Source organism: Ovis canadensis, chromosome 1 (assembly GCF_042477335.2).
Source record: "Ovis canadensis isolate MfBH-ARS-UI-01 breed Bighorn chromosome 1, ARS-UI_OviCan_v2, whole genome shotgun sequence".
In the NCBI taxonomy this organism is placed as follows: Eukaryota; Metazoa; Chordata; class Mammalia; order Artiodactyla; family Bovidae; genus Ovis; species Ovis canadensis.
In genome coordinates, this window is record NC_091245.1 from 168243368 (window position 1) to 168269046 (window position 25679).

At 40.4% G+C, this 25679-nt stretch overlaps 1 protein-coding gene across 4 annotated transcripts in view; it reads left to right on the forward strand.

The window, feature by feature from the left end:
- The window catches only part of LOC138419381 (transmembrane protein 45A-like), a 110994-nt gene that overhangs the window by 69909 nt on the left and 15406 nt on the right, over positions 1 to 25679 (forward strand). For all 4 annotated transcript variants that reach the window (XM_069552255.1, XM_069552245.1, XM_069552241.1 and 1 more), the window contains 3 exons: positions 10926 to 11117; positions 12386 to 12598; positions 14416 to 14600. In XM_069552255.1, the coding sequence (XP_069408356.1) occupies positions 10928 to 11117; positions 12386 to 12598; positions 14416 to 14600 (588 nt within the window). In that variant the 5' untranslated portion in view covers positions 10926 to 10927. The remainder of the gene's footprint in view (positions 1 to 10925; positions 11118 to 12385; positions 12599 to 14415; positions 14601 to 25679) is intronic.

Consider the following 25679-nt stretch of genomic DNA (forward strand, 5'->3'; position numbering starts at 1 on the left):
AATTTAACTCAGATGACCATTATATCTACTACTGTGGGCAGGAATCCCTTAGAAGAAATGGAGTAGCCATCAAAATCAACAAGAGTCTGAAATGCAGTATTTGGATGAAATCTCTAAAACGACAAAATGATCTCTGTTCATTTCCAAGGCAAATCATTCAGTATCACGATAATCCAAGCCTATGCCCCAACCAGTAACGCTGAAGAAGCTGAAGTTGAATGGTTCTATGAAGACCTACAAGACCTTTTAGAACAAACACCCAAAAAAGATGTCCTTTTCATTATAGGGGACTGGAATGCAAAAGTAGGAAGTACTTTTGCCTGGAGTAACAGGCAAAATTGGCCTTGGAGTACAGAATGAAGCAGGGCAAAGGCTAATGGAGTTTGCCAAGAGAATGCACTGGTCATAGCAAACACCCTCTTCCAACAACACAAGAGAAGACTCTATGCATGGACATCACCAGATGGTCAACACTGAAATCAGATTGACTATATTCTTTGCAGCCAAAGATGGAGAAGCTCTATACAGTCAGCAAAAACAAGACTGGGAGCTGACTGTGGCTCAGATCATGAACTCCTTATTGCCAAATTCAGACTGAAATTGAAGAAAGTAGGGAAAACCGCTAGACCATTCAGGTATGACCTCAATCAAATCCCTTATGATTATACAGTGGAAGTGAGAAATAGATTTAAGGGATGAGATCTGATAGACAGAGTGCCTGATGAACTATGGATGAAGGTTGGTGACATTGTACAGGAGACAGGGATCAAGACCATCCCCATGGAAAAGAAATGCAAAAAAGCAAAATGGCTGTCTGAGGGGGCCTTACAAATAGCTGTGAGAAGAGAAGGGAAAAGCAAGGGAGAAAAGGAAAGCTATACCCATTTGAATGCAGAGTTCCAAAGAATAGCAAGAAGAGATAAGAAAGCCTTCCTCAGTGATCAATGCAAAGAAATAGAGGAAAGCAACAGAATGGGAAAGACTAGAGATCTCTTCAAGAAAACATTGTCTTGGAGATCTCTCCAAGACAACATTTCAAGGAAAGATGGGCTCAATAAAGGACAGAAATGGTATGGACTTAACAGAAGCAGAAGATATTAAGAAGAGATGGCAAGAATACACAGAAGAACTGTACAAAAAAGATCTTCATGACCCAGATAATCATGGTGGTGTGATCACTCACCAAGAGCCAGACATCCTGGAATGAGAAGTCAAGTAGGCCTTAGGAAGCATCACTATGAATAAAGCTAGTGGAGGTGATGGAATTCCAGTTGAGCTAATTCAAATCCTAAAAGATGATGCTGTGAAAGTGCTGCACTCAATATGCCAGCAAATTTGGAAAACTCAGCAGTGGCCACAGGACTGGAGAAGGCCAGTTTTCATTCCAAGAAAGGCAATGCCAAAGAATGCTCAAACTACCGCACAATTACACTCATTTCACACTAGTAAAGTAATGCTCAAAATTCTCCAAGCCAGGCTTCAGCAATATGTGAACTGTGAAATTCCAGATGTTCAAGCTGGATTTAGAAAAGGCAGAGAAACCAGAGATCAAATTGCCAACATCCTCTGGATCATCAAAAAAGCAAGAGAGTTCCAGAAAAACATCTATTTCTGCTTTATTGATTATGCCAAAGCCTTTGACTGTGTGGATCACAATAAACTGTGGAAAATTCTGAAAGAGATGGGAATCCCAGACCACCTGACCTGCCTCTTGGGAAATTTGTATGCAGGTCAAGAAGCAATAGTTAGAACTGGACATAGAACAACAGGTTGGTTCCAAATAGTAAAAGGCGTGCATCAAGGCTGTATATTGTCACCCTGCTTATTTAATTTATATGCATAATACATCATGAGAAACGCCGGACTGGAGGAAGCACAAGCTGGAATCAAGATTGCTGGGAGAAATATCAATAACCTCAGATATGCAGAAGACACCACCGTTATGGCAGAAAGTGAAGAAGAACTTAAGAGCCTCTTGATGAAAGTGAAAGAAGAGAGGGAAAAAGTTGTCTTAAAGCTCAACATTCAGAAAACTAAGATCATGGCATCTGGTCCCATCACTTTATGGCAAATAGGTGGGAAACAGTGGAAACAGTGGCTGACTTTGTTTTTCTGGGCTTCAAAATCACTGCAGATGATGATTGCAGCCATGAAATTAAAAGACGCTTACTCTTGGAAGGAAAGTTATGACCAACCTAGACAGCATATTAAAAAGCAGAGACATTACTTTGTCAACAAAGGTCCATCTAGTCAAGGCTATGTTTTTTCCAGTAGTCATGTATGGATGTGAGAGTTGGACTGTAAAGAAAGCTGAGCGCCAAAGAAATGATACTTTTGAACCGTGGTGTTGGAGAAGCCTCTTGAGAGTCCCTTGAAGTGCAAGGAAATCCAACCAGTCCATCCTAAAGGAAATCAGTCCTTGGTGTTAATTGGAAGGAATGATATTGAAGCTGAAACTCCAATACTTTGGCCACCTGATGTGAAGAGCTGACTTATTTGAAAAGACCATGATGCTGGGAAAGATTGAGGGCAGGAGGAGAAGGGGACGACAGAGGATGAGATGGTTGGATGACATCACCAACTCAATGGACATGAGTTTGGGTAAACTTTGGGTGTTGGTGACGGACAGAGAGGCCTGGTGTGCTGCGGTTAATGGGGTCGCAAAGAGTCGGACACGACTGAGTGACTGAACTGAACTGAATGAAGCCTGGAACTACAGATGACTGCTTTAGATTCTTACCACATCACTAATACTCATCTCAGTGTCTAGACCTTTGTCAAATGATGTTGCACACTACTCAGCCTGGTTTTCTTTTTTGTTGGCATCCCTGTGCATTCTGACTTTGACTACCCTATTGGATAAATAAATATTGTGGCTATGTTCAAAGCTTCACCTCCTTCACTTGTGCTGATAACTCAGTTATTGATAATCCTAGAGGGAGGATTTCTCTCCTTTCTATGTTCAACTTATGTGAGTGTACTTGATGAAGACTGATGGGACTATTCGAAAACCTTTTCTAGTCTTTGCCCTGATCTAGGGGGACAGAATGGGATTTGGGATCAGATATATAAAGAACTTGAAATCCTGGCTCTGGTCTTTAATAACTCTGTGCCATAGTGTTGGTTAATAAATCTCTTGGAGTCTCAGTTTCCTCATACCTGTGGTGGAAAGAAGGGGACGACAGAGGTTGAGATGGTCGGATGGCATCACCAACTCAATGGACATGAGTTTGAGTAAACTCTCGGAGTTGGTGAGGGACAGGGAGGCCTGGCGTGCTGCAGTCCATGGGTTGCAAAGAGTCGGACACGACTGAGCAACTAACTGAACTGAACCGTGGTGGAAAGAATATTTCCTTGGGTTTTCTCAAAGAGAGAATAGGCAGATACATGAGAAGTTATTAGCAGTTTATAGTACATGCTAGCTTCCTACCCATATCAGGTGCAACACTACTAACAGAAACAATCTAGGCGTCTATATTTGAAGAGTTGGCTACAGGCCCATAATGTAACATGGCATTTAGTCTTACTTTCTATTTGTCTGTTTTGTTTTTCAAGATGTCTTTGGATTGCCTTATCCTGTCACATAGTTTCAAGCTGAGTGTTCTGTTTGTGATTCTGAATGTTTGAATAAGAATGATCCATGTGACATGGATGGTTTTATCTATCTGAACATGGAGAAGGATATGGGAATAAGAACCAGGGGTATAGAAAAGATAAAAGTAAAATGATGTCTTAATAATGCGTGATAAAATAGAGTAAAATAAATAGAATGGCAGCACTCTAGAATGGTTATTGTCATCTGACAGACCCAGATTATCATCTGGTCTCCAGAGTAGGTGTTAAGCCACACACCATTGCCTAATATGAAGCCTGATGTGAGCAAACACATCAGGACTTAGGTACTTATGGAAGATTAATACCTCTGGGGAATGGTGATGGGGAGGCCACATTTAAATCTGAGTGTCTTGGTGCCACCTTGCTTGTCCCCCACATACTCTAAGCCTTTGGTCCTCAAAACTCAAGAGTACCTAAAGATCAAGTGGTGAGTACTTCTTAAAAATGCAGACTTCTGGGCTTCCCCCTGCTGATTGAATTAGTAGATCTGAAGTGAGCCCAGTCTGCCTTTAATTAGGCATCCTGACTCTTTCTGATCCTGTTTGCCACTGAGGCCAGTGTTTCAGGGAGGTGGGGTCCCAGGCAGGAGCTCATCATTCACTGGCTAATTATTCAGTGCTACCTAGGTGTGAAGCATTCTAGGGGACATGGCCCTTGTTCACCAAGAGTTTCCACTGAAGGAGGAAATAAGACTTGAATGCAGATAGGGTAGCAGCTGCTGGCTCTCCAGGTTAGAGTCAGTCTGTTGCTTCTTTCTTGTTCACATTTTACTTTGTGCGAGCCTTATATTGGTTTAGAATAATTTATTCTAAGTTATTTATTCACCTGTCTCTCAGTTTGTATATTCTGTGAAGGCAAGAGACCTTCACTGTTGACCTACTTAAATGTTTTCCCATCATCTTTTCTTATCTTGAACTGTGGTGTTGGAGAAGACTTTTGAGAGTCCCCTGGACTGCAGGAGATCAAATCAGTCCATCCTAAAGGAAATCAGCCCTGCATACTCATTTGAAGGACTGATGTTTAAACTGAAACTCTAATACTTCGGCCACCTGATGCAAAGAACTGACTCATTTGAATAAGACCCTGATGCTGGGAAAGACTGAAGGCGGGAGGAGAAGGGGATGACAGAGGATGAGATGGTTGGATGGCATCACCAACTCACTGGACATGAGTTTGGGTAAACTTTGGGAGTTGATGATGGACAGGGAGGCCTAGTGTGCTGCAGTCCATGGGTCACAAAGAGTTGGATACAACTGAGCGACTGAACTGAACTGAACTTTCTTATTCCTATAACTTTGATTTGGCTGTGACTCCTAACTTAAGCACCTGTGCCAATCTCTTGCTTGATGCACTGTATGTTAGATGATGGTGTCTTTATCAGACTTAAAATCAGGCTTTACTATGTTACTGCTGCCATGGTCTTTCCTTTTGTTGCCTGTCCATCTTGATAGCCTGGAAGACAGAGGCCAAAGATCAGACATGCTCCCCTGGCTCTGGTTTTCACAGCAGGTGGGACGTGACTGTGGTTATGAGGGTGGGGTGTCAAGGTGAGTCTCATTGGGAAATACTCTGTGGCACAATGTTTGGACTGGAGGTAGGGTGTTTAAAAGGGTGTGGTCCTTAGACTCACATTTATGCCGGCATTGTGACATATTCTGAAGACTTAATCTGCTCAAGTTGAAGGTGGAAGGATATGAGCACATTGGTTTAGTCTCCAAGGAGGAAGAGGGGGACAGTTTTAGGCCAGTCAGTATCTGCTTTTCCTTCTTGAGACTGGGACCATTGTAAATTCAATTCTGGGAGAAGAGAATTGCATGGGAATTGACACTGAGGAAAGTTGAAGGTAAGGATAATTTAACTAAGAAAGTCTTTCAAAACAGTTGAAATTTGGGAGAGAAAGAACTGATATGGAATGATGGAGAATCAAAAAAAAATTAAAGCTACATATGCTTATATACACATTGCTTTGAAAATGAAGGCAGATGATAAAGTGAGCTCAAGAAACAGCTCAAATTGGTTTATTGTATTGGATTTATAAATGTCTTGATATGAGTCACTAAATAAGCTTTAGTAATATTTTATTTTGGTCATGGCTCAAGATGAATTTTTACTTGAAGTTTGGTGGTGACTGAAGATGAATTTTAGTTTCAGTTTTCTCCATGGTATTCATTTATATCTGGTTCAGAATCCAATGAGTAAATTTCAGAATCTGTTTCTTGCGGCTATTTTCAGTACTCTCCTCTTTCCACACACAGGCCTGGTGATTGTTTAAGTGGCTTTGGTTAATGGGAATGAACACCTATCACCTGATTTTGTGCTTGAGATTTGCCCAATATTACTCCCAAATGCTAGAGTTTTGAAATATTTCCCTTTTGGGTGGTGAGTGAATGTTTGTGTATGTCAGGAGTTGGTCAGTAAAATACAGCTAATGGGGGTTTCAGGCATTGTTTCTTGTCTTAGCTTAGGGGATGATGTTTGGTGTCATTAGGAGCAGAGGGTTTTTTTCTGGATGGGGAAGAGTATCAATTTTTAGGATGACTGGAAGCTAGAAACCAGTGATTGAATCTTGAAGTTCACCACTTTAGGGCCGCCTGAACCTTTATAAGTGGTGCGATCAAGCAGGGAGGATGCTGATGAAGGACCTTCTGGTTTGCTAGCCTGGTGATTTCCCTGGGGTTTCTGCTGGCTGTCTGGCGAGTGTGCTGTGCTTTGTGGAGGAGAACCCCGTGTTCTCCTTCCAAGGGCAGCATGTCAGCTTTTGGATTGAGATCTAATTAAACTCTGGATTACTAGGTTTTTACCAGCAATTGCACTTGTAAGCAATAGTAAACCAGGGAACAAAAGACAGATGTACATGTGGTGGTGTTCTAGAAGTTGACTGGAGTGAAGTTTGAGGTTCTGAGTGAGTTTTCTCTCTCCACAATGGAAGTGGAATTAAGTGAGTGCCATTTTTTGTTTTTAGGAGCAACTGGGTCTGCTGAGCCCCTTAGCCCAAATATAGCAAGCCTGCTTTGACTTCATTTTGCTTGGGTCTTTTAAAGAGAAAGGTTGGAACCATCAGAAGGTTTCAGATTAAAAGGCTAACTATACAGAAGTTCTATAACTGACATAGGAAAAGGAGTCACTTCTTATCCCACTCTGATCATCTCAAAATCCTTCAACTATTCCCATTATCTCCCTATCACATCCCAGGGACTGTTCTGAGATATGCTGGTTTGTTCAGCCTTTGGGGGTACAAGAATCTGTTACCTGGTCATGGAGGTAGACTTGGCTTAGAGCTTTACAATTCAGATATTTTCATGCTATTTCTAAAATACGCAATATATTTTATGTGTGCATTCAGAGTATTTATTAGGCAAACCTGAATATTTAAAAGCAACCACAATTTTGGTAACTCTTGTTTGGAACTTCCTTCTTTTTTATCCTCCATATACCAGGAACTTAAAAAAAAGAGAAAAAAATGGATGACCCAGGCTCATAACCACTGAGAGGCCTCAATTACCTGCTTTACAGGCTCTCACAGTATAGTGATGAACATACAGGCTAATAGAGAAGGCACATTTGCAGTAACTAATCACACAAAGAATTCATTAAAGTGAGAACTGAGTACTCTGAGAAGGTATAAGAGTGATTCTTTTCTGTCTGTCCATCAAGGAGGATTTTCCAAGTAGATAAAATTCAAGAGGCTAGGGGAACTCAACCAAGTTTGGGGCAGGAGAGGGTTGACAAAGAAAGTAGAGGCAGTAAGTATCAATAACCAATTAGTTTTCAGGGACATAGGTGGACTCTAGGATGACTTTCATATTTTTGGGCTTGAGTAAGTGGATGAGTGGTGATAACTGGAGAAAATATTATTTTCTGGTAGTGGGTGGTATAAATAAGATGATTAGTTCAATGGAGGTGTTGAATAAATATGTGATCCTATGTTATAAGAAGGGCTTATTTACTCTTGTTAACTTAGAGCTTCATAGGTCCAGTGGGGAATGGAAGAGTAGATTGGTTCCTGCTTTCAATCTACTTGCAGCTTATTCTTTAATTGCAGTCAAGGAGTTAAATAACCACAGAAAATTCTAGTAACTCTCTAAGACAGCAGCAGGAGCAATGTTACAGGCTATGCATGAATGATTGCTAGGTGGATTGTATAGGTGCTTCTTGCTTTGCTGCAGTTGGTATCCAAGTAGAATTTCTCATCTGGTTTTACTTTCATAGTTTGAGATGGGTTGAGAATAGCAGGAGGCTGTTTAATAATACTGTGGGTTGTTTGCTTTGAAATATTTCATTTTAACTTTATCAGTTAGAAACTTTGTACTATTTAACAAAAGAGGGGGGCTTCCCAGGTGGTAAAGAATTTGCCTCCAGTGCAGGAGATGCAAGAGATGAGAGTTCAATCCCTGGGTCAGAAAGATCCCCTGGAGAAGAAAATGACAACCCACTCCAGTTTTCTAGCCTGGAGGATTCCATGGACAGAGGAGCCTGGAAGGCTACTGTCCAGCGGGTTGCAAAAAGTTGAATACGACTGAGCACATGAGCCCCATGATCGCAACAGAAGAGGAATCTGAGGCCTGGAAAGGGTAAATAACTTTCCCAAAGACATGGAGCGGGTAAATGGTAAAGTTGGGATTCAGATCTAGTTTTCTAGATCTTCAGATCTTCCTCAGTTTTTAAAAAATCCTATTTATTTATTTTAACTAAATATATCCCCTATCTCCTACTTTTAAAGATGTATAGTGTTTCTAATTTGGTACTTCTATTTCCAGTTAGAAGTTTAGGATAAATTCCTAGAAATGCATTCCCTGTACCAAGGAATGTAAAAATCTTTAAGATTCCTTTAAAATATATCAGATTCTTTTCCAGAAAAGTTAAAAAAAAATTTACAGTGTACTTGTACTTTTCAATCCCGGGTAGAAGTATTTTTTAGTCTCTTGTGGTTGCTTAAACTATGACAAGTAAGAGGACTCAGTAACACTGTGATAAAGATGGTGATTAGGATAATGAATCAGTGAATCTGTTAGGGCAGGAAGGAAGTCCAGATGTCTGGTAAGCCACCTCCTTCTTTATTAATTAAGGACCAAGGCTCAGAGAGCTTATGGGACCTCATCCAGACCACACCACTCATTAGAGTCAGAGTCTGGGTAAGAAGCTTGACTTTGCACTATGTGGTACACTGAGGCAGAGTCTCTAGAAGGTATGGATGATTCAGGAGCTGCTGAAATGTCCATCTGGGATCTCAGTTGGAGATTTAAGAAACTTTTAGTGTTTTAGTCAGCTTCATAGTTCATCTTCACGGTTCTGTCAGGAGGATGTGGAAGTAACTCAAAGGGATCCGTCCCAAACCAAGAGGTCCAGCACCCAGCCCTGCTGGGCTGAGGAGAATCCTGAAATCCCCCTTTCATGAGTTCTTCTGCACTGATCTACTGTCAGATCCACAGGGATGATTCTGAGTTCTTTCTTTGTTATTCTGTAGAAGGTACATTTGCTTTGAACAAAGGACTGCTCACGTAAACTCATATAATTCAAGACTGACTTTCTCTAAGACTGAATTCAAGACATGTTTGGTCAAGACCAAAAAAAAAAAAGAGTATTTCTGTTTTTTGTTGCTTGATCATGTAGCAATTCAATTCAAGCCTGGTTTTCTATAGCACTGACCAAAAAAGGAGGATATTTCTGTTTTTTATTGCTCAATCATGTAGCCATTATGTTTACAGAATTTACAATTTGATTTGGCTTGGTATCCCTCTGAATCTGCTGGATTAAGCTGTTAAATGTCAACTTATAATGACTTGACTCAAAGAGTTGTTTCCTGCAAAAATGTAATGCTATCTGGTTGACTGTCTTCTGTGTTGTAGATATGCCATGCCAAGGTTGCCAAAGCAGGGGAAAAACAAGCTAAAGGAGTCACATAAGCTCTTAACTGACTTAGCATGAAAGTGAGAAATGCCACAATCTGCTGGACAGAACTGGAAACATGGTTCTGATTAAAATGGAGAAGAGGCTGGGAAAAGCGTGTGGAAGAGTACACAGATATTTGATGAGCGCTAGTGGTCTCTTCCACACACTTGATGTTTGATACTCTGAAATTACCTACTTAAATTTTTTTGTAGGCAATTTCATATCACTTCGAGTTTTAAACATAAAGATAGAACTTTCCTATTGCTAAGTTGCTTCAGTCGTGTCCGACTCTGAGCGACCCCATAGACGGCAGCCCACCAAGCTCCCTCCTCCCTGGGATTCTCGAGGCAAGAACACTGGAGTGGGTTGCCATTTCCTTCTCCAGTGCACGAAAGTGAAAAATGGAAGTGAAGTCGCTCAGTCATGTCTGACTCCTAACGACCCCATGGACTGCAGCCTACCAGGCCCCTCTGTCCATGGGATTTTCCAGGCAAGGGTACTGGAGTGGGGTGCCATTTCCTTCTCCAGTGCACGAAAGTGAAAAATGAAAGTGAAGTTGCTCAGTCATGTCTGACTCCTAACGACCCCATGGACTGCGGCACTACCAGGCCCCTCTGTCCATGGGATTTTCCAGGCAAGGGTACTGGAGTGGGGTGCCATTGCCTTCTCCCAACTTTCCTATTACTATCTTTCAAATATGATTAAAGTGTGTTGGCTGAGTACACACTATCACTTTTAAGAGATCTTTTGAGCTCCTTGTTAAAAACAGTGAAAGATTTTTTTAAAATAATTGTGAGATTTGGATAAGTAATTTCACTTCTCTACACCTGTATCCTGGAGAAGGCAATGGCATCCCACTCCAGTACTCTTGCCTGGAAGATCCCGTGGACGGAGGAACCTGGTAGGCTGCATGCAGTCCATGGGGTCACGAAGAGTTGGACACTGAGCAACTTCACTTTCACTTTTCACTTTCATGCATTGGAGAGGGAAATGGCAACCCACTCCAGTGTTCTTGCCTGGAGAATCCCAGGGACGGGGGAGCCTGGTGGGCTGCCGTCTATGGGGTCGCACAGAGTCGGACACGACTGAAGCGACTTAGCAGCAGCCGCAGCACACCTGTATCGCAATTGAAAATGTGATTTAACCCCTGATTCGTGGGTATATTGTGAAAATTAGGTTAGAGATCACATGTAAACCAGTAGACACAGTGCCTAGAACAAGGTTCAGTGTTCAATGAACGTCTGTCTTTCTGCTTGATGGTATTGTTGATTGGTCTATGTTGCTGGACAGTTATACTGGGTCCTCTGACTCAGCAGTATATATCTACCACCATCAGAAGATAGTATATAGGAATAAGCGATGTTTGGGCCAGGTTTTGGAAATGAAACACCTTCATCTTCTCTATGTTCTTATTTTGGTAGTTATGGGGAATTTCAAAGGCCATGCTCTCCCTGGATCCTGCTTTTTTATCTTGGGGATTTGGTGGACTATAAAGTGCATTCTGAAATATGCCTTCAAAAAGCAGAAACGGACTTCTTACCTTGATTCCAAAGCATTATTCCGTCGAATTGAAATTTTGGAAGGAATCGTATTAGTTGGAATGGCTTTAACTGGTGAGTGACCCTTTTCTGTGTTCTGTTTGCTTTTTGGGGTATTTTCACATGCAAAGAGAAAATTCAATATCAAAACAAAAAATTGCTAAAATAAGTATTTTATTAAAAATACCTGAATACCTATTCTAATTGTAATTTCTACTTTGGATAATTTATTAGAACTTATACTTCATGTTATACAAAGGGCTATTCCTTATGAGTTAGTCATAGCAATTAATTTGCCTGTCCACTCAAGGTGAGTTTCCTTTTTAGATTTAGTTGAAGCCTTTAAGATAATTTTATGTCAGTTATTCTGAGGCCTGAAAGAGTTAACTCTATCCAAAGCCATTTTTCAAAATGTCGCAAAGATAATCAAGTGATTATGGGAAAGTTTCAATAATAAATTCTTCCTGATAGGCTATCCACAGGGTTCAGGTTGAAGAAAACCTTATCTTCTGTGCTCATCCTTTTTGTGCGGTTACTAAATTAGAGAGGGAGGTTGGGCCAGATGATTGTAAGGCCTTTCCATTTGTTCTATGATTCTGTAAAAATGTTCTGTGTTTTTAGAGTTCCACTTCAGCCTCTCCTTTACTGAAGGCAAAACTTCCTAATTTTTCTTTAGATTTCTTCATGCTTTGTTCATGATGAGAGGTCTTTGCGATGGTCATCCAACTGTGGATCAACTATGTTTCAAAGAGAGGAATTTCCTTGCCAAATTCTATAGATTAACAAATGAAGCAGCATCTTCAAGAAAGTGTTTCAGAATTTGTGTAACTGGCTAGACTGTATGCTATATCTGTGTGTGCTTTCTCAGTTATCCTTAACTGAGGAGAAGCTAAACTCTAGCATTTTAATCCTGAACCAAGCACAACTCACTACCCAAAGATGTACTATGTAAGAAGAATTAATCAGATGCTATAGGATTAATCTCACAAATCTAAATCTAAAATTACTCAGGGTTTGTCTAGTCATTAAAGTAGGAACTAAGGCCATCAGGGGAACTAATCAGGGAACTCTGTGGAACTAAGACCATTAGCTTTGAGGATCTAAAATAACTGTTTGATGAAACTCACTATCTTTGACTAAGAGTGATTATCCAAACCAATCTCTGAAGCTTCAAAACCAGCCTAAAGAGCCAGTGCTCAGCTGTTAGGTAACAGCCCAGATAGAAGAATCAGTGCCATAAAAAGATAACATATTGGGCTAAGAAGTAGGCTGGTCCTTCTGCCTCTTCCTTTTTTAGTAAAATTGTGGAAAGATGGCTTAAAGTGTGATATATCCCTCTGCAGGCATCCTTGGAGAACAGTTTTTACCTGGAGGACCACACCTGACCTTGTATGACTACCAGGAGGGTCAATGGGTCCAACTCCTGAGCTGGCAGCATTTTACCATGTACTTCTTCTTTGGGCTGCTGGGTGTGACAAACATCTTATCTTCTACCATCATTTCACTTCCTGCCTCCTTTAGCAAGTTAATGTTATCAAATGCTTTATTTGTGGAGGGTAAGTATGAGTATTTTCATATACCTTTCATTATTCTTGGACATTTGTCTAGCCCTTTACAATAATATTTCTTTTGTGTCCTGGTATAGCCTTGGCCCACAAGGTCATCTGTTTGGTTTAGGCCATGGTGAGCTATTGAGATGTCCTAGACAAGATTCCAAAGATTTTCCTTCCCTACTGACTCATTTGAGCTTTCCTGGTGGCTCAGTTTGTAAAGAATCTGCCCGCAATGCAAGAGACCTGGGTTTGATCCCTGGGTCAGGAAGATCCCCTGAAGAAGGAAATGGCTACCACTCCAGTATCCTTGCCTGGAGCATTCAATGGACAGAGGAGGCTGGCCGGCTACAGCCCATGGGATGACAAAGAGTTGGACATGACTGAACACTAACACACACACACACACTGACTCATTTAGTACAACTGGGCAAGCCCAGTCATTCAATGTGTTTTATTCACATTTCACATTTTCTTAAAGAAACACCTACTCCAGTATTCTTGTCTGGAGAAGTCCATGGACAGAGGAGCCTAGTGGGCTCCAGCCATTGCGTTTGCAGAACTTGTCTGTTACGACTCAGCAACAAATCAACAACAATGACAGCCATGGTTTACCTCTGATTTATCCAAGAGATGATCATCATTTCTATTTTTGACATATAGAATTGAGCTGAGAATAGTGAAGCATAAATATCCTCAAACGAGGAGACCACTCACAGTAGAGTAGCTTCCAAATCTAGTATTGATATAGTCAAACTCCACCATTATATGATAAACAGGGTCCAAAATATCCGGTCGCATGAAAATGAAGTCCTAACATTCTTTGTTCCGTTAGCCTCCCTGTTAGGAAGGAAACACTGAAAACAAGTATTTAATGATTTGTTTTCATTTATTTTATATGTAAGGGATAGACTGTTTGTAGAACTAGAAAAATCTCCCCATTATCAAGAGATAGTCTTTCCTAATGTCCACTTTGCCTCTCACATCCAAAGGTAAGAGCTTTGGTTGGGCACCAGCCATGATGCCATGATTCTCTTTATCTCAGGGTATTACCATATTTTCAGTGAACATCTTTTCCCCCTCATCTAAATGAAAAGGATGAAACTGAAGCCAGCATCTCTGTACATGGGATTAAAAAATATGGTTAGTTACTATTTCTTGGGAGCTTCCAGAGAATCTTATCATACCCATCAAATTCTACTCTTATGACTTGTGTGTATATTTACTGCCTTCAGTGGACTGAATTTCTTAAGGTGAGGGTTTGTCTCATTCATCTGTCTGTTCACCTCAACACCTGTTTCCGTTCATGCTTATTATTCTTCTTTTTGCATAAAAGATGGCTTTGAAATATAGTTATAGAAAATGTCATGATATAGTGGAGAAGAGAATAAAACCTGGGGAAGGGGAAAGGAAATTTGAAAGATTCCATCCTAAAGAGGTAGTGATGACTCCAAAAATGCTGTGTGCTCAGTCATGTCCGACTCTTTTGCCACCCCATGAACTGTAGCCCACCAGGCTCCTTTGTCCATGAGATTTTCCAGGCCAGAATACTGGAGCAGGCTGCCATTTCCTACTCCAGGTGGTCTTCCAGACCTAAGGATTGAACCCACATTTCCTGCACCTCCTGCATTGGCGGGTGGATTCTTTACCACTGAGCCAACTGGGAAGCCCTCCCAAATGCTAGAGGTTTCCAATATTGTAGGAAGCAGTGGGCATCTGATATTTTGGACAAATAAATGTGTGTGTTTATGAAAGTTGTGTACTGAGGGAAACAGTAGATAGTTTCACTGAAAAAGGCAAACGATTTTTTCTGCCTCTGACAGCTTTTGTCTTCTACAATCACATTCATGGCCGGGAAATGCTAGACATCTTCGTGCACAAGCTTCTGGTCTTGGTCATATTTTCAACAGGCCTGGTTGCCTTCATGGAGCTCTTCATACAGGCCAATATAACTGTGGAACTTCTGCGGACAAGCCTTTTCCTGCTTCACGGAAGCTGGTTCTGGCAGGTGAGTTGGGGGCTCCAGTGAATGTGCCTGGTGTCTGCACTGATGGCCTTCCCTCTTTGATTGTAGGTGTTGTGCTCTGAAACCCAAAGACGTCCTTCTGATATGCTGCTGGTAGTGAGAAAGCAGGCCTTTGAGGGGCCCAGCGGCCTTGGTGAGAATAGTGACAGAAGGAGGTGGGAGGTATACACCTTTATCACACACCTGAATATCCATTTTGTAGGAACTCTGAGCTGGTGCTTAGCTGGAAGCAGTTCCTGATGCTAAAGCCACTTAAAGCCTAATGAGTAATAAGCTTGAGAAACATATGAAAGGCAGGAAAGGGAGGGAATTATGTATTGAGGAATAAGTATATGCTGGCCACTGGGCACAACTTTTACATACACATTATTTCATTCTCATTTTGTCCTCACAACAACTTGGAAGTTAGATATTATCATCCCCAATTGACTGATAAAGAAGGCTCAGAGAGAGCAAGTTACTTTCCCAGGATCACACAGAAATGGAGCTAGGTTCTAAAAGTGGGTCTGTCTGACTCCAAATCCCAGGCATTTTCCATTTTACTGTTGACTCCCTAATCTTGGAGTGTTGTTGAAAACATATATTCCTATTAGTGAATGTATACTATACACCTGGGGTCCTCAACTTCTGGGAACTAATGTCTGATCTGAGGTGGAGCTGATATAATATGAAAAAACATGAAGTACACAATAAATATAATGCACTTGAATTTAACTGAAACTCTTGCTTCGTCCACCCTGGTTCATGGAAAAATTATCTTCCACGAATTCAGTCCCTGTTGCCAAAAAGATTGGGGACCACTATTTTATAGAGACTGATAAATCATAATCCAATATACATATATAGATATAATGAAAGCCTGGGATGAAAGGTGAATGTGGTTTAATGACAGAAGATTTCTTAAAGGAGATTTTTAGTCACTAAGGCTCAAGGATATGGGATGATGAGATTCTTCCAGGGATTTGCATTTCAGTGAAGAGTGATAACAATGCCCTGGTGGGCAAGGGGCAGAGAAACATCATGGTCAAAATGGGAGCTAGGAAAGATGTGATATTTAAGCTTGTGGGGAAGGCTGTTGGAGAACAGGCGAGTAAAGAGCTAGATTCAAGGGTTGTTTTGAAGGAAAAATCATATAGCAAAAGTAACAAATAACTTATCATGTGATAAAATTTATAACCGGTGAATTTAACCAGCTGGTATACAGAAGTTGTATTGTGAGATTATCTATCATCTGTTGGGAAGCTAAATAGAATGGCATGTAAAACATAATTATGCATTCTGTATCTCTTGATGGGAATATTTGACTATACATTGTGCATGTATTGCTGTATTGCTGATCAAAACTAAAAATAAATTTAAAAAATTCAACAGTGATAACTTCTGACCAAGATGACAGTGGGTTTATGCTTCAACAAATCTCCTCTGATTCAAACATATAACAATGATACATAAACTATCAAAACTACCTATGAAATTTAAAAGATGTTAAAAAAGAGAAAAATAAATGAGAGTAAGAGGGTAAAAAATATGTAGTTGCAATTAAACAACCCAAACTAGGGCAAGCCACCTGTGGGCCAGATAGAATAGAAATGCATAGTTGGAGAAGATATGGACTGCAGGCCTATGGACTCCAGGTCTGGGGTAGATATGATGGCTGGTGGTTTGGTTCCAGGGAAACTAAAAGGAAATTTAAAATTCCTCTCAGTGTGGGGTAAAGTCAGGCTCTTGGAACTCTTGTTAATTATATGTTTATGTATTCTCTGTTTCTAATTGCTTTTCATTCGGTTGATCTTTCACTTTCTGATAGAGGTCTGTTAAAATTTTATATTAGTTATGCATTTGTCAATTTCTCCTTATTTTCAGTTTTTTCTTTAGTGTCATGAGGTTGTATTCTCCTTCTCTCTAGTCTTTTGAGTTGAATATTCACTTATATTTAGTTTTCTTATTTTTACATATAATACATCTAAGACTGCATGTATGCTCAGTTGCTTCAGTCATGTCTGATTCTTTGCGACCCTGTGGACTATAATCTGCCAGGCTCTTCAGTCCATGGGATTCTCCAGGCAAGAGTACTGGGTTGCCATGCCCTCCTCCACGGGATCTTCCCAACCCAGAGACTGAGCCCAGGTCTTGTACAACAGGTGGATTCTTTATTGCTGAGCTGCTTGGGAAGCCCCATACCTTTCTATAGAATTCTTTTTCTATATTACTACTATAGCTACCTCCTGTGAGATTTCATGTATGGTAGCTTTCACTCTTGGGAAATTTTGAATGTTGCATTTTCTGTGTGATTTCCTCTTTAATTTATGAGTTATTTAGGAGCATACTTTTCAGTTTCCCCAAAATATTCTTTCTTTTTTAAATTATTTATTTGCAATTCTATTGCTTTGTATGTGTTCCCTTTGAAATGTGTTGAGACCGCTTTTGGAATGTAGCCCAATGTCACTAGTAGTAAATGTTCCATGTATTTGAAAAGATAGTAATATTCCATCTTTGTTGGGTTGAAGATTCTCCATATATTTACTAAATTAAGGTTTTAAAGAGCTAAATATGCAAATAAAGAAGTTAGAAAGTAAGGAGAAAGGGAGAAACCCAGAGTTGATAAAAGGAATAATAAAGATAAGCTCAGAATGAATGAAACTATTTAGTGTTTCTTTACTCATTAATGTTTGATTAAATATCTGAAGGAGGAAGCTGTGAGCTTTCATAACTGACCATGCTACTGCTACTGCTGCTAAGTCTCTTCATTCGTGTCCAACTCTGTGCGACCCCATAGACGGCAGCCCACCAGGCTCCCCCGTCCCTGGGATTCTCCCTGGGATTTTAGGTTGGCTTAATATCATTCTTTCTGGCAGAGGAATAATATTTTAATATCCCCCCAAGAGTTTTTCTAAGGAAGAGATATGAGGTTAGAATCTTTGGGCATAAATCCGAGATCATTTAAAAACTTTCCATCTGTCATTATGCCTAGATTAGTTTGGGACTTAAAGGAAAATGAACATTTGATACCAATGCAAACACACACGCTGGCAGGAAAGGCAGGTTTAACAATAGTACATCTCCTCCCCTGCTCTCTCCCGGTTAGTTTCCTCTGAAACAAAAATGTTTCAGGGGCTTAGGTGAATTTATTTTGCTTCCATGTTTTGTTGCTATGAATGTTTATGCCCCAAACTGTATCTCAGGCTAATACTATTGTGTTGTGATTTGCTTTTCAGCATATTTTTTCTCTTGCTACTTCTCCATATGTGATTAATAAACAATATATAGATAGATTAGAGAAAAGGTACACCTGGATTCTTGGAACCATAAATATGGAGAGGTGAATAAAATGAGGAAAATGCTGCAGTGGCCATTATTTAAAATAGCTCATATATAAATGATTAAGTAATAGACAAACCTGAAGGGAATTCCCTTCCCCACCTATCAAAATGGTTCCTGTAGTTTCCTGAACTACATTACAGCCAAATATATTTTTTTCAAAAGCCTAATCAAAGGCAATTTAGAAAAGGTTAAAAAAATCTCTCAGGCACATTTATTCCATGAATCATGTTTTCTGAGTCCGTTTGTGAATGAGTATTTCTAAAGCTCACTTTTGTACTTCGTCATTCCCAGTGTGAGGACCACAGTGCAGAGAGAATCAAGGAAAGAGGAGGACACACCTGGGAGGGATTTGATTTTGGAAACTCTGAAAAAAACAGTTGTGACTGTGGCATGAAGGGAGAAGTCTGTGAGTCCGGGTCAGGCGGACCCAGATCTGAATTCCGGGTCTACCATATTAATCAGATGACCATAGACTAACTGTTCTGTGTGCTTAAGATTCCTCAACTAAAAAATAGTAATGATATCTTATGAGACTGTTGCTTGAATGAAATGTTCCACCCTGAAAATGCCTCTGCCTTGAGGAGATACTATTAATTCCATAGGAAGAGGGTTGAGAAATCTTCTAGGAGAAGGTGAACTTTAGTTGGGGTTTGAAAGAGAAGTGAGAGTCACCAATATGTCCAGGTTTGAGCTTTAGGACAGGTGATACTCTTCTGCTTATTTCAGCCTTAGCCCCTGTATTAGTGTACAAGGGCTGCAAAAACAAATTCCAACAAGCAGGAAGACTTCACTGTTTTGGGAGATAGAACTAAAAATCAAGTTGTCAGCAGGTTGGTTCTTTCTTGGGGGCCCCAAGAGAGAATTTGTCAGTTGCCAGCAACCCTTGACTTTCCTTGGCCTGTTGGTAGTATAATTCCAATCTCTGCCTCCAGAGTCACACATGTGTATTTCTGTGTACCTGTGTCTTTACATGGACCTCTTATAAGGGCACTCATCACTGGAAAGTGAAAGTCACTCAGTTGTGTCCAACTATTTGCGACCCCATGGACTATACAGTTCATGGAATGGGCAGCCTTCTTCCCAACCCAAGGATTGAACCTAGGTCTCTCACATTGTAGGCAAATTCTTTACCAGCTGAACCACAAGGGAAGCCCAAGAATACTGGAATGGGTAGCCTATCCCTTCTCCCGCAGATCTTCCCGACCCAGGAATCAAACCAGGGTCTCCTGCATTGCAGGCAGATTCTTTACCAACTGAGCTATCACGGAAGCCCCACTCATCACTGGATTTAGGGCCAATTCTGATCCATTATGACCTCATCTGGATGTCATCTACAAAGACCTTATTTCCAAATGAGGTTACGTTTACAGGTATCAGGGGTTAGGACTTCAACATGCCCTTTTAGAAGGAATGATTTAACTCACAACAACTGCTAAGTCTTCCCTCTGGAAGCTGGAGTTGATCACTCCCCAGGCAGGGGTAGGTGAGTGGTACGAATGGAACTGAAGGAACACAAGTGAGACTGATGGGTGGGAACTGGAGAGCTAGTCCTTAAACTAGATAGGTCATTAAACTCAACCTCCCAAAAGGCCTTTGGTTGACACAGATTTCTCTGTCAACCTCCATGTATTGATGTGAGAGGAGAACATGAGAAGCAGTTCTGACACCCTGGTTGAAATGGCTGGGCCCCTTAAACTGAGAATTGACAACATGGTTTGAGTTTCCTTATTGTCATTTCCAAACAGTGAGCACAGAGGAGCTAGAAAGTCTCTCTTTCTTCCAGGGCCTTCAGGGACCTGGGCTCTGATCACTTTGGTTTCCACTGTGAGCTTTCCTTGAAGTATTATAAAGGGGTATTACAAAACACAGATATGTTCAAACAGCAGGTAAAGCAGCTGGGTGGCATTCTCCTCCTGGAGTTTATGGGTACTGTAGGCTCAGATCTCTAATTTGATAACTGATTTATCTTTTGTTAATTACTCATCCCTTTAGAATGGAGCCCTGTCCTCATAGAGTCCCCAGCTCTTGCAATGATGCAAGTGCCTTTGTGACTGTTTGGAGACCCTGAGGCAGGTTCGCGCCTTACTTAGATTTCTTATCCATGAAATAGACACAACAAAAGAAGTCTGTCAGCTTTGATATTTTAGAAAAATGTGTGAATGTGACATTGGTTAATAAATAAAGTGCATAGGACCAGTGTAAAAATGAAGGCCTCTGGACTGCTCCACTTGGTCAGGCAGCTACCAACCTGAATGATGAATCAATGGAGAATACATGTTGCTGTTCATGCTTTGAAAGGCAGGTCTGGTGTGGCCAGTTATTTCTACTTTTAGAAGTAAGCTGAGACTATGGACTTCTGCATGAAGTTCCCTAATTTTTCAAGCATTGTAAATTAATTCAACTTATTTTTAAAAATGTGCAGGGCAGGCAAAGTACATCTGTGATATAAATGTGGCTCAGGATCTGCCAGTCTATAATCTGTGTTTTAAGGGAGAAACAGTACCATGTCTTTATGGGACCAATTACTGTCTCAGTACCGATTGTTCAAACTGTATCAAACTGCTGAGATGACTCACATGGACCCTGGTGTCTAAGCCACTGTCCTTCACATTGCCCCATGGAGAAAGGCTAAATGATGAAAAAGCGTGTTGGGTAGAGGAAGGAGCACACAGAGTTCTGGAGGGAGGCCCTCCTGGCTTGGAACCCTGTTCGTCATTCAACTGTTTTGTAATACTGGGGACATGACCGAAGTCTCTGAGTTCTACCCTCTGTGATATGGGGATGAGACACCCTCTTCTTGGGGTGGTTGTGAGGATGAGAATTAGGGTTCAGGAGGCCTGACGTGCTGCAATTCATGGGGTCGCAAAGAGTCGGACACGACTGAGCAACTGAACTGAACTGAACTGAATGGTCTGGACCTAACAGAAGCAGAAGATATTAAGAGGTGGCAAGAATACACAGAAGAACTGTACAAAAATGATCTTCACGACCCAGATAATCATGATGGTGTGATCACTAATCTAGAGGCAGACATCCTGGAATGTGAAGTCAAGTGGGCCTTGGAAAGAATCACTACACACAAAGCTAGTGGAGGTGATGGAATTCCATTTGAGCTATTCCAAATCCTGAAAGATGATGCTGTAAAAGTGCTACACTCAATATGCCAGCAAATTTGGAAAACTCAGCAGTGGCCACAGGACTGAAAAAGGTCAGTTTTCATTCCAATTCCAAAGAAGGGCAATGCCGAAGAATGCTCAAACTACCACACAATTGCACTCATCTCACATGCTAGTAAAGTAATGCTCAAAATTCTCCAAGCCAGGCTTCAGCAATACGTGAACCGTGAACTTCCAGATGTTCAAGATGGTGTTAGAAAAGGCAGAGGAACCAGAGATCAAATTGCCAACATCCGCTGGATCATGGGAAAAGCAAGAGAGTTCCAGAAAAACATCTTTTTCTGCTTTATTGACTATGCCAAAGCCTTTGACTGTGTGGATCACAATAAACTGTGGAAAATTCTGAAAGAGATGGGAATCCCAGACCACCTGACCTGCCTCCTGAGAAACCTGTATGCAGGTCAGGAAGCAGCAGTTAAAACTGGACATGGAACAACAGACTGGTTTCAAATAGGAAAAGGAGTACGTCAAGGCTGTATATTGTCACCCTGCTTATTTAACTTCTATGCAGAGTACATCATGAGAAATGATGGACTGGAAGAAACACAAGCTGGAGTCAAGATTGCCGGGAGAAATATCAATAACCTCAGATATGCAGATGACACCACCCTTATGGCAGAAAGTGAAGAGGGACTAAAAAGCCTCTTGATGAAAGTGAAGGGGGAGAGTGAAAAAGTTGGCTTCAAGCTCAACATTCAGAAAACAAAGATCATGGCATCCAGTCCCATCACTTCATGGGAAATAGATGGGGAAACAGTAGAAACAGTATCAGACTGTATTTTTGGGGGCTCACTGCAGATGGTGATTGCAGCCATGAAATTAAAAGACGCTTACTCCTTGGAAGAAAAGTTATGACTAGCCTAGATAGCATATTCAAAAGCAGAGACATTACTTTGCCAACTAAGGTCCATCTAGTCAAGGCTATGGTTTTTCCTGTGGACATGTATGGATGTGAGAGTTGGACTGTGAAGAAGGCTAAGCGCCGAGGAATTGATGCTTTTGAATCGTGGTGTTGGAGAAGACTCTTGAGAGTCCCTTGGACTGCAAGGAGATCCAACCAGTCCATTCGGAAGGAGATCAGCCCTGGGATTTCTTTGGAAGGATTGATGCTAAAGCTGAAACTCCAGTACTTTGGCCACCTCATGCAAAGAGTTGACTCATTGGCAAAGACTCTGATGCTGGGAGGGATTGGGGGCAGGAGGAGAAGGGGACGACAGAGGATGAGAAGGCTGGATGACATCACTGACTCGAAGGACATGAGTTTGAGTCAACTCCGGGAGTTGGTGATGGACAGGGAGGCCTGGCGTGCTGCGATTCATGGGGTCGCAGAGTCGGACACGGACTGAGCGACTGAACTGAACTGAACTTATGTGCCTGAGTGAGGTTACAGTGCCTGACACATGGTGGTACATCTTCCAGGGAGTACCAGTGGCAGATCTCCTTCCAGCTAAAGGGAATCCTTTATTTTTTAAATATTTATCTATTTGGCTGTGCTTGTTCTTAGTTGCAGCACACAGGATCGCCAGCCTTTGCTGGGCATTCAGGATCTTGAGTTCAGCATGCAAACTCTTAGTTGTGACACATGAGGTCTAGTTCTATGACCAGGGATAGAACCCAGACCCCCTGCTTTGGGAGCTCAGAGTCTTAGCCGCTGGATCACCAGGGAATTCCCTCAAGGGAATCCTTTCAGATGGGAAACAGGAACATGTGATTAAGGCACAGCTGTTACTTTTCCCTGATTTATTCATATTACGGGAAATTTCCAACAGAAATGGTTTCACTCAATATTATAAAATAAAGTGCTGGTTTTTTTCCCCAGTAAGATTACATTTGTTAGATTTATGATCAGAAGCAAATTACTAAACCACCCAATTTTCCAATCTGGTTAATGAGGATAACAATACATTAACTTGGGATAATAATATATTATTGAAGGGCCATAGTAGAGAAACCTCCTAAGCACAGTAGCTGACACATAGTTAGCTAATATATGGTAGACTTTTGTACAGTTACCCATGGAATTATCTTGGTTTTGTATCTCATTTAGATCTCAAACCTGACATATGTTCCTCTATGTATCTACCTATTATTTATTTATCTTACTTTTCTTATTGGAGTAAAATTCACATAACAGAATTCAATTCCTCCCTCCCCCTCTTCCTTCCTTGCTTTTTCAGTTTTATTAACGAATAATTGCCATACAACACTGTATGAGTTTATGATATACAGCACAATGATTTCATTTACATAATTAAAGGATTACAAAAATAAGTTTAGTGAATATCCATTATCTCATGTAGAAACAAAATTAAAGACATTGAAAAGAATTGTTTCCTGTGATAAGAAATCTCAGGATTTACTCTCTTAACTTCCATAACACACAGCCATGTTAGTTATATTGATCACATTGTACATTATATCACTTATTTATCTTATAACTGAAAGTTTGTACCCATTGGCTGCCTTCATCCAATTCCCCTTCCCCCACCTCCCACCTCTGGTAACCACAAATCTGATCTCTTTTTCTATGAGTTTGTTTCTGAAGTATAACTGACCTAGAGCACTATGTTAGTTCCTCATGCCCAACATAGTGATTTGATATTTCTATACATTTCAATGTGATCCCTCAGATCTAATATCCATGTATTATCTGGATCTAGTATCTGCCACTATACAAAGATATTGCATAATTGTTGACTGTATTTCCAACAGTGTACATTTCATACTTGGAAATTTGTACCTCTTAATCTCCCTCACCAATTCTCTCATCCCTGGAACCTTCTCCCCTCTAGCAACATTTTATGCTTTTTAAAGTGTATAATTCAGCAACATTTAGTACATTCACAGAGTTGTGCAATTCTCGCCTCTATTTAGTTCTAAAATATTTTCATCACCCTGAAAAGAAACCCCAGATCCATTAACCAGTCATTCCCTTTTCTTTTCCTTCCTGTCCCTGGTTGCCACTAATTTGCTTTGTGTCTCTATGGTTTACCTATCCTGGTTATGTCATACAAACAGAACTATACAATATATTACCTTTCGTGTCTCTCTTCTTTCTCTAACATAATGTTTTCAAGGTTCATCCATGTTGCATTATAAATTAATGTCATTTTTATGGCTGAATAATATTCTGTGGTATGGAAATACTACATTTAGCTTGTTCATTATCAGCTGATGGACAATTGGAATGTTTTCAACTGTGGCCCTTGTGAAGAATGATGCTTTGAACATTAGTGTAGATGTTTGGATACCTGTTTTCAGTTATTCTGGATAAATATAGTATCTAGAATGATATTCTACATTTAACTTTTTTAGAAACTGTCCAATTGTTTTCCACATGGCTGTATCATTTTTATGGGCTTCCCAGGTGTTACGGTGGGAAAGAATCTGCCTGCCAATGCAGGAGATGCAAGAGACATGGGTTTGGTCCCTGGGTTGGAAAGATCCTCTAGAGTAGGAAATGGCAACCTGTTCCAGTAGTCTTGCCTCGAAAATCCCATGGAGAGAGGAGCCTGGAGGGCTACAGTCCATGGGGTCACAAAGAGTCAGACAAGACTGGGCATGCATACATATATCATTTTACATTCTCAATAGCAACATGTAAGGATTCTAATTTCTCCATATCCTTACCGACACTTGTTACTTACTATTATTAATACCATTATAGGGGGTGTGAAGTGGTATTTCATAGTGGTTTTGATTTGCATTTCTCTAATAACTAATGATGTTTATAATTTTTTCTTGAGCTTATTGAGGATTTAAACACCTTCTTTGGGGAAATGAGTCTTCAAGTCCTTTGCCCATTAAAATTTTGTTTGGCTTTTTTTTTTTTCCTTTGGCTTTTTGTTGAGATTAAGGATTCTTAATATATTCTAGATATCAATTCCTTATCAGATATGATTTTCAAAATTTCCTCCTATGCTAAAGGTTGTCTTTTCATTTTCTTGATACTGTCCTTTGATGCACATGAGTTTTAAATTTTGATGTGTCTTGGTGTCATGTCTAAGAAATCAGTACCAAATCCCAGGACATGAAGCTTTTTCCTCGTGTTTTCTTCTAAGAGTTATGATTTCAGTTCTCATATTTAGGTTTTTGATTCATTTTGAGTTTATTTTTATATATGGTGTAATGGTGGTTTATTCACTAAGTTGTGTCTGACTCTTGCGACCCCTGGCTACACTCCATTTATTTAGATCTTCTTTGATCTCTTTCAATAATGTTTTGTAGTTTGCAAGGTACAAATCTTGAGCCTCCTTGCTTAAATTTATTCCCAAGTATTTTATTCTTTTCAATGCTATTATTAGTGGAATTGTTTTCCTAACAATTTTTCTGAATTGTTCATTGCATCTTTTGTGTGTTGATTTTGTATCCTGCAAGTGTGCTAAATTTATTTATTAGCTCCAATAGTTTTTTTGTGTGTGTGGTTTCTTTATAATTATATGTATGCTCTTGAAAAACCAATATGCAGGTCAGGAAGCAACAGTTAGAACTGGACATGGGAAAACAGACTGGTTCCAAATAGGAAAAGGAGTACGTCAAGACTGTATATTGTCACCCTGCTTAT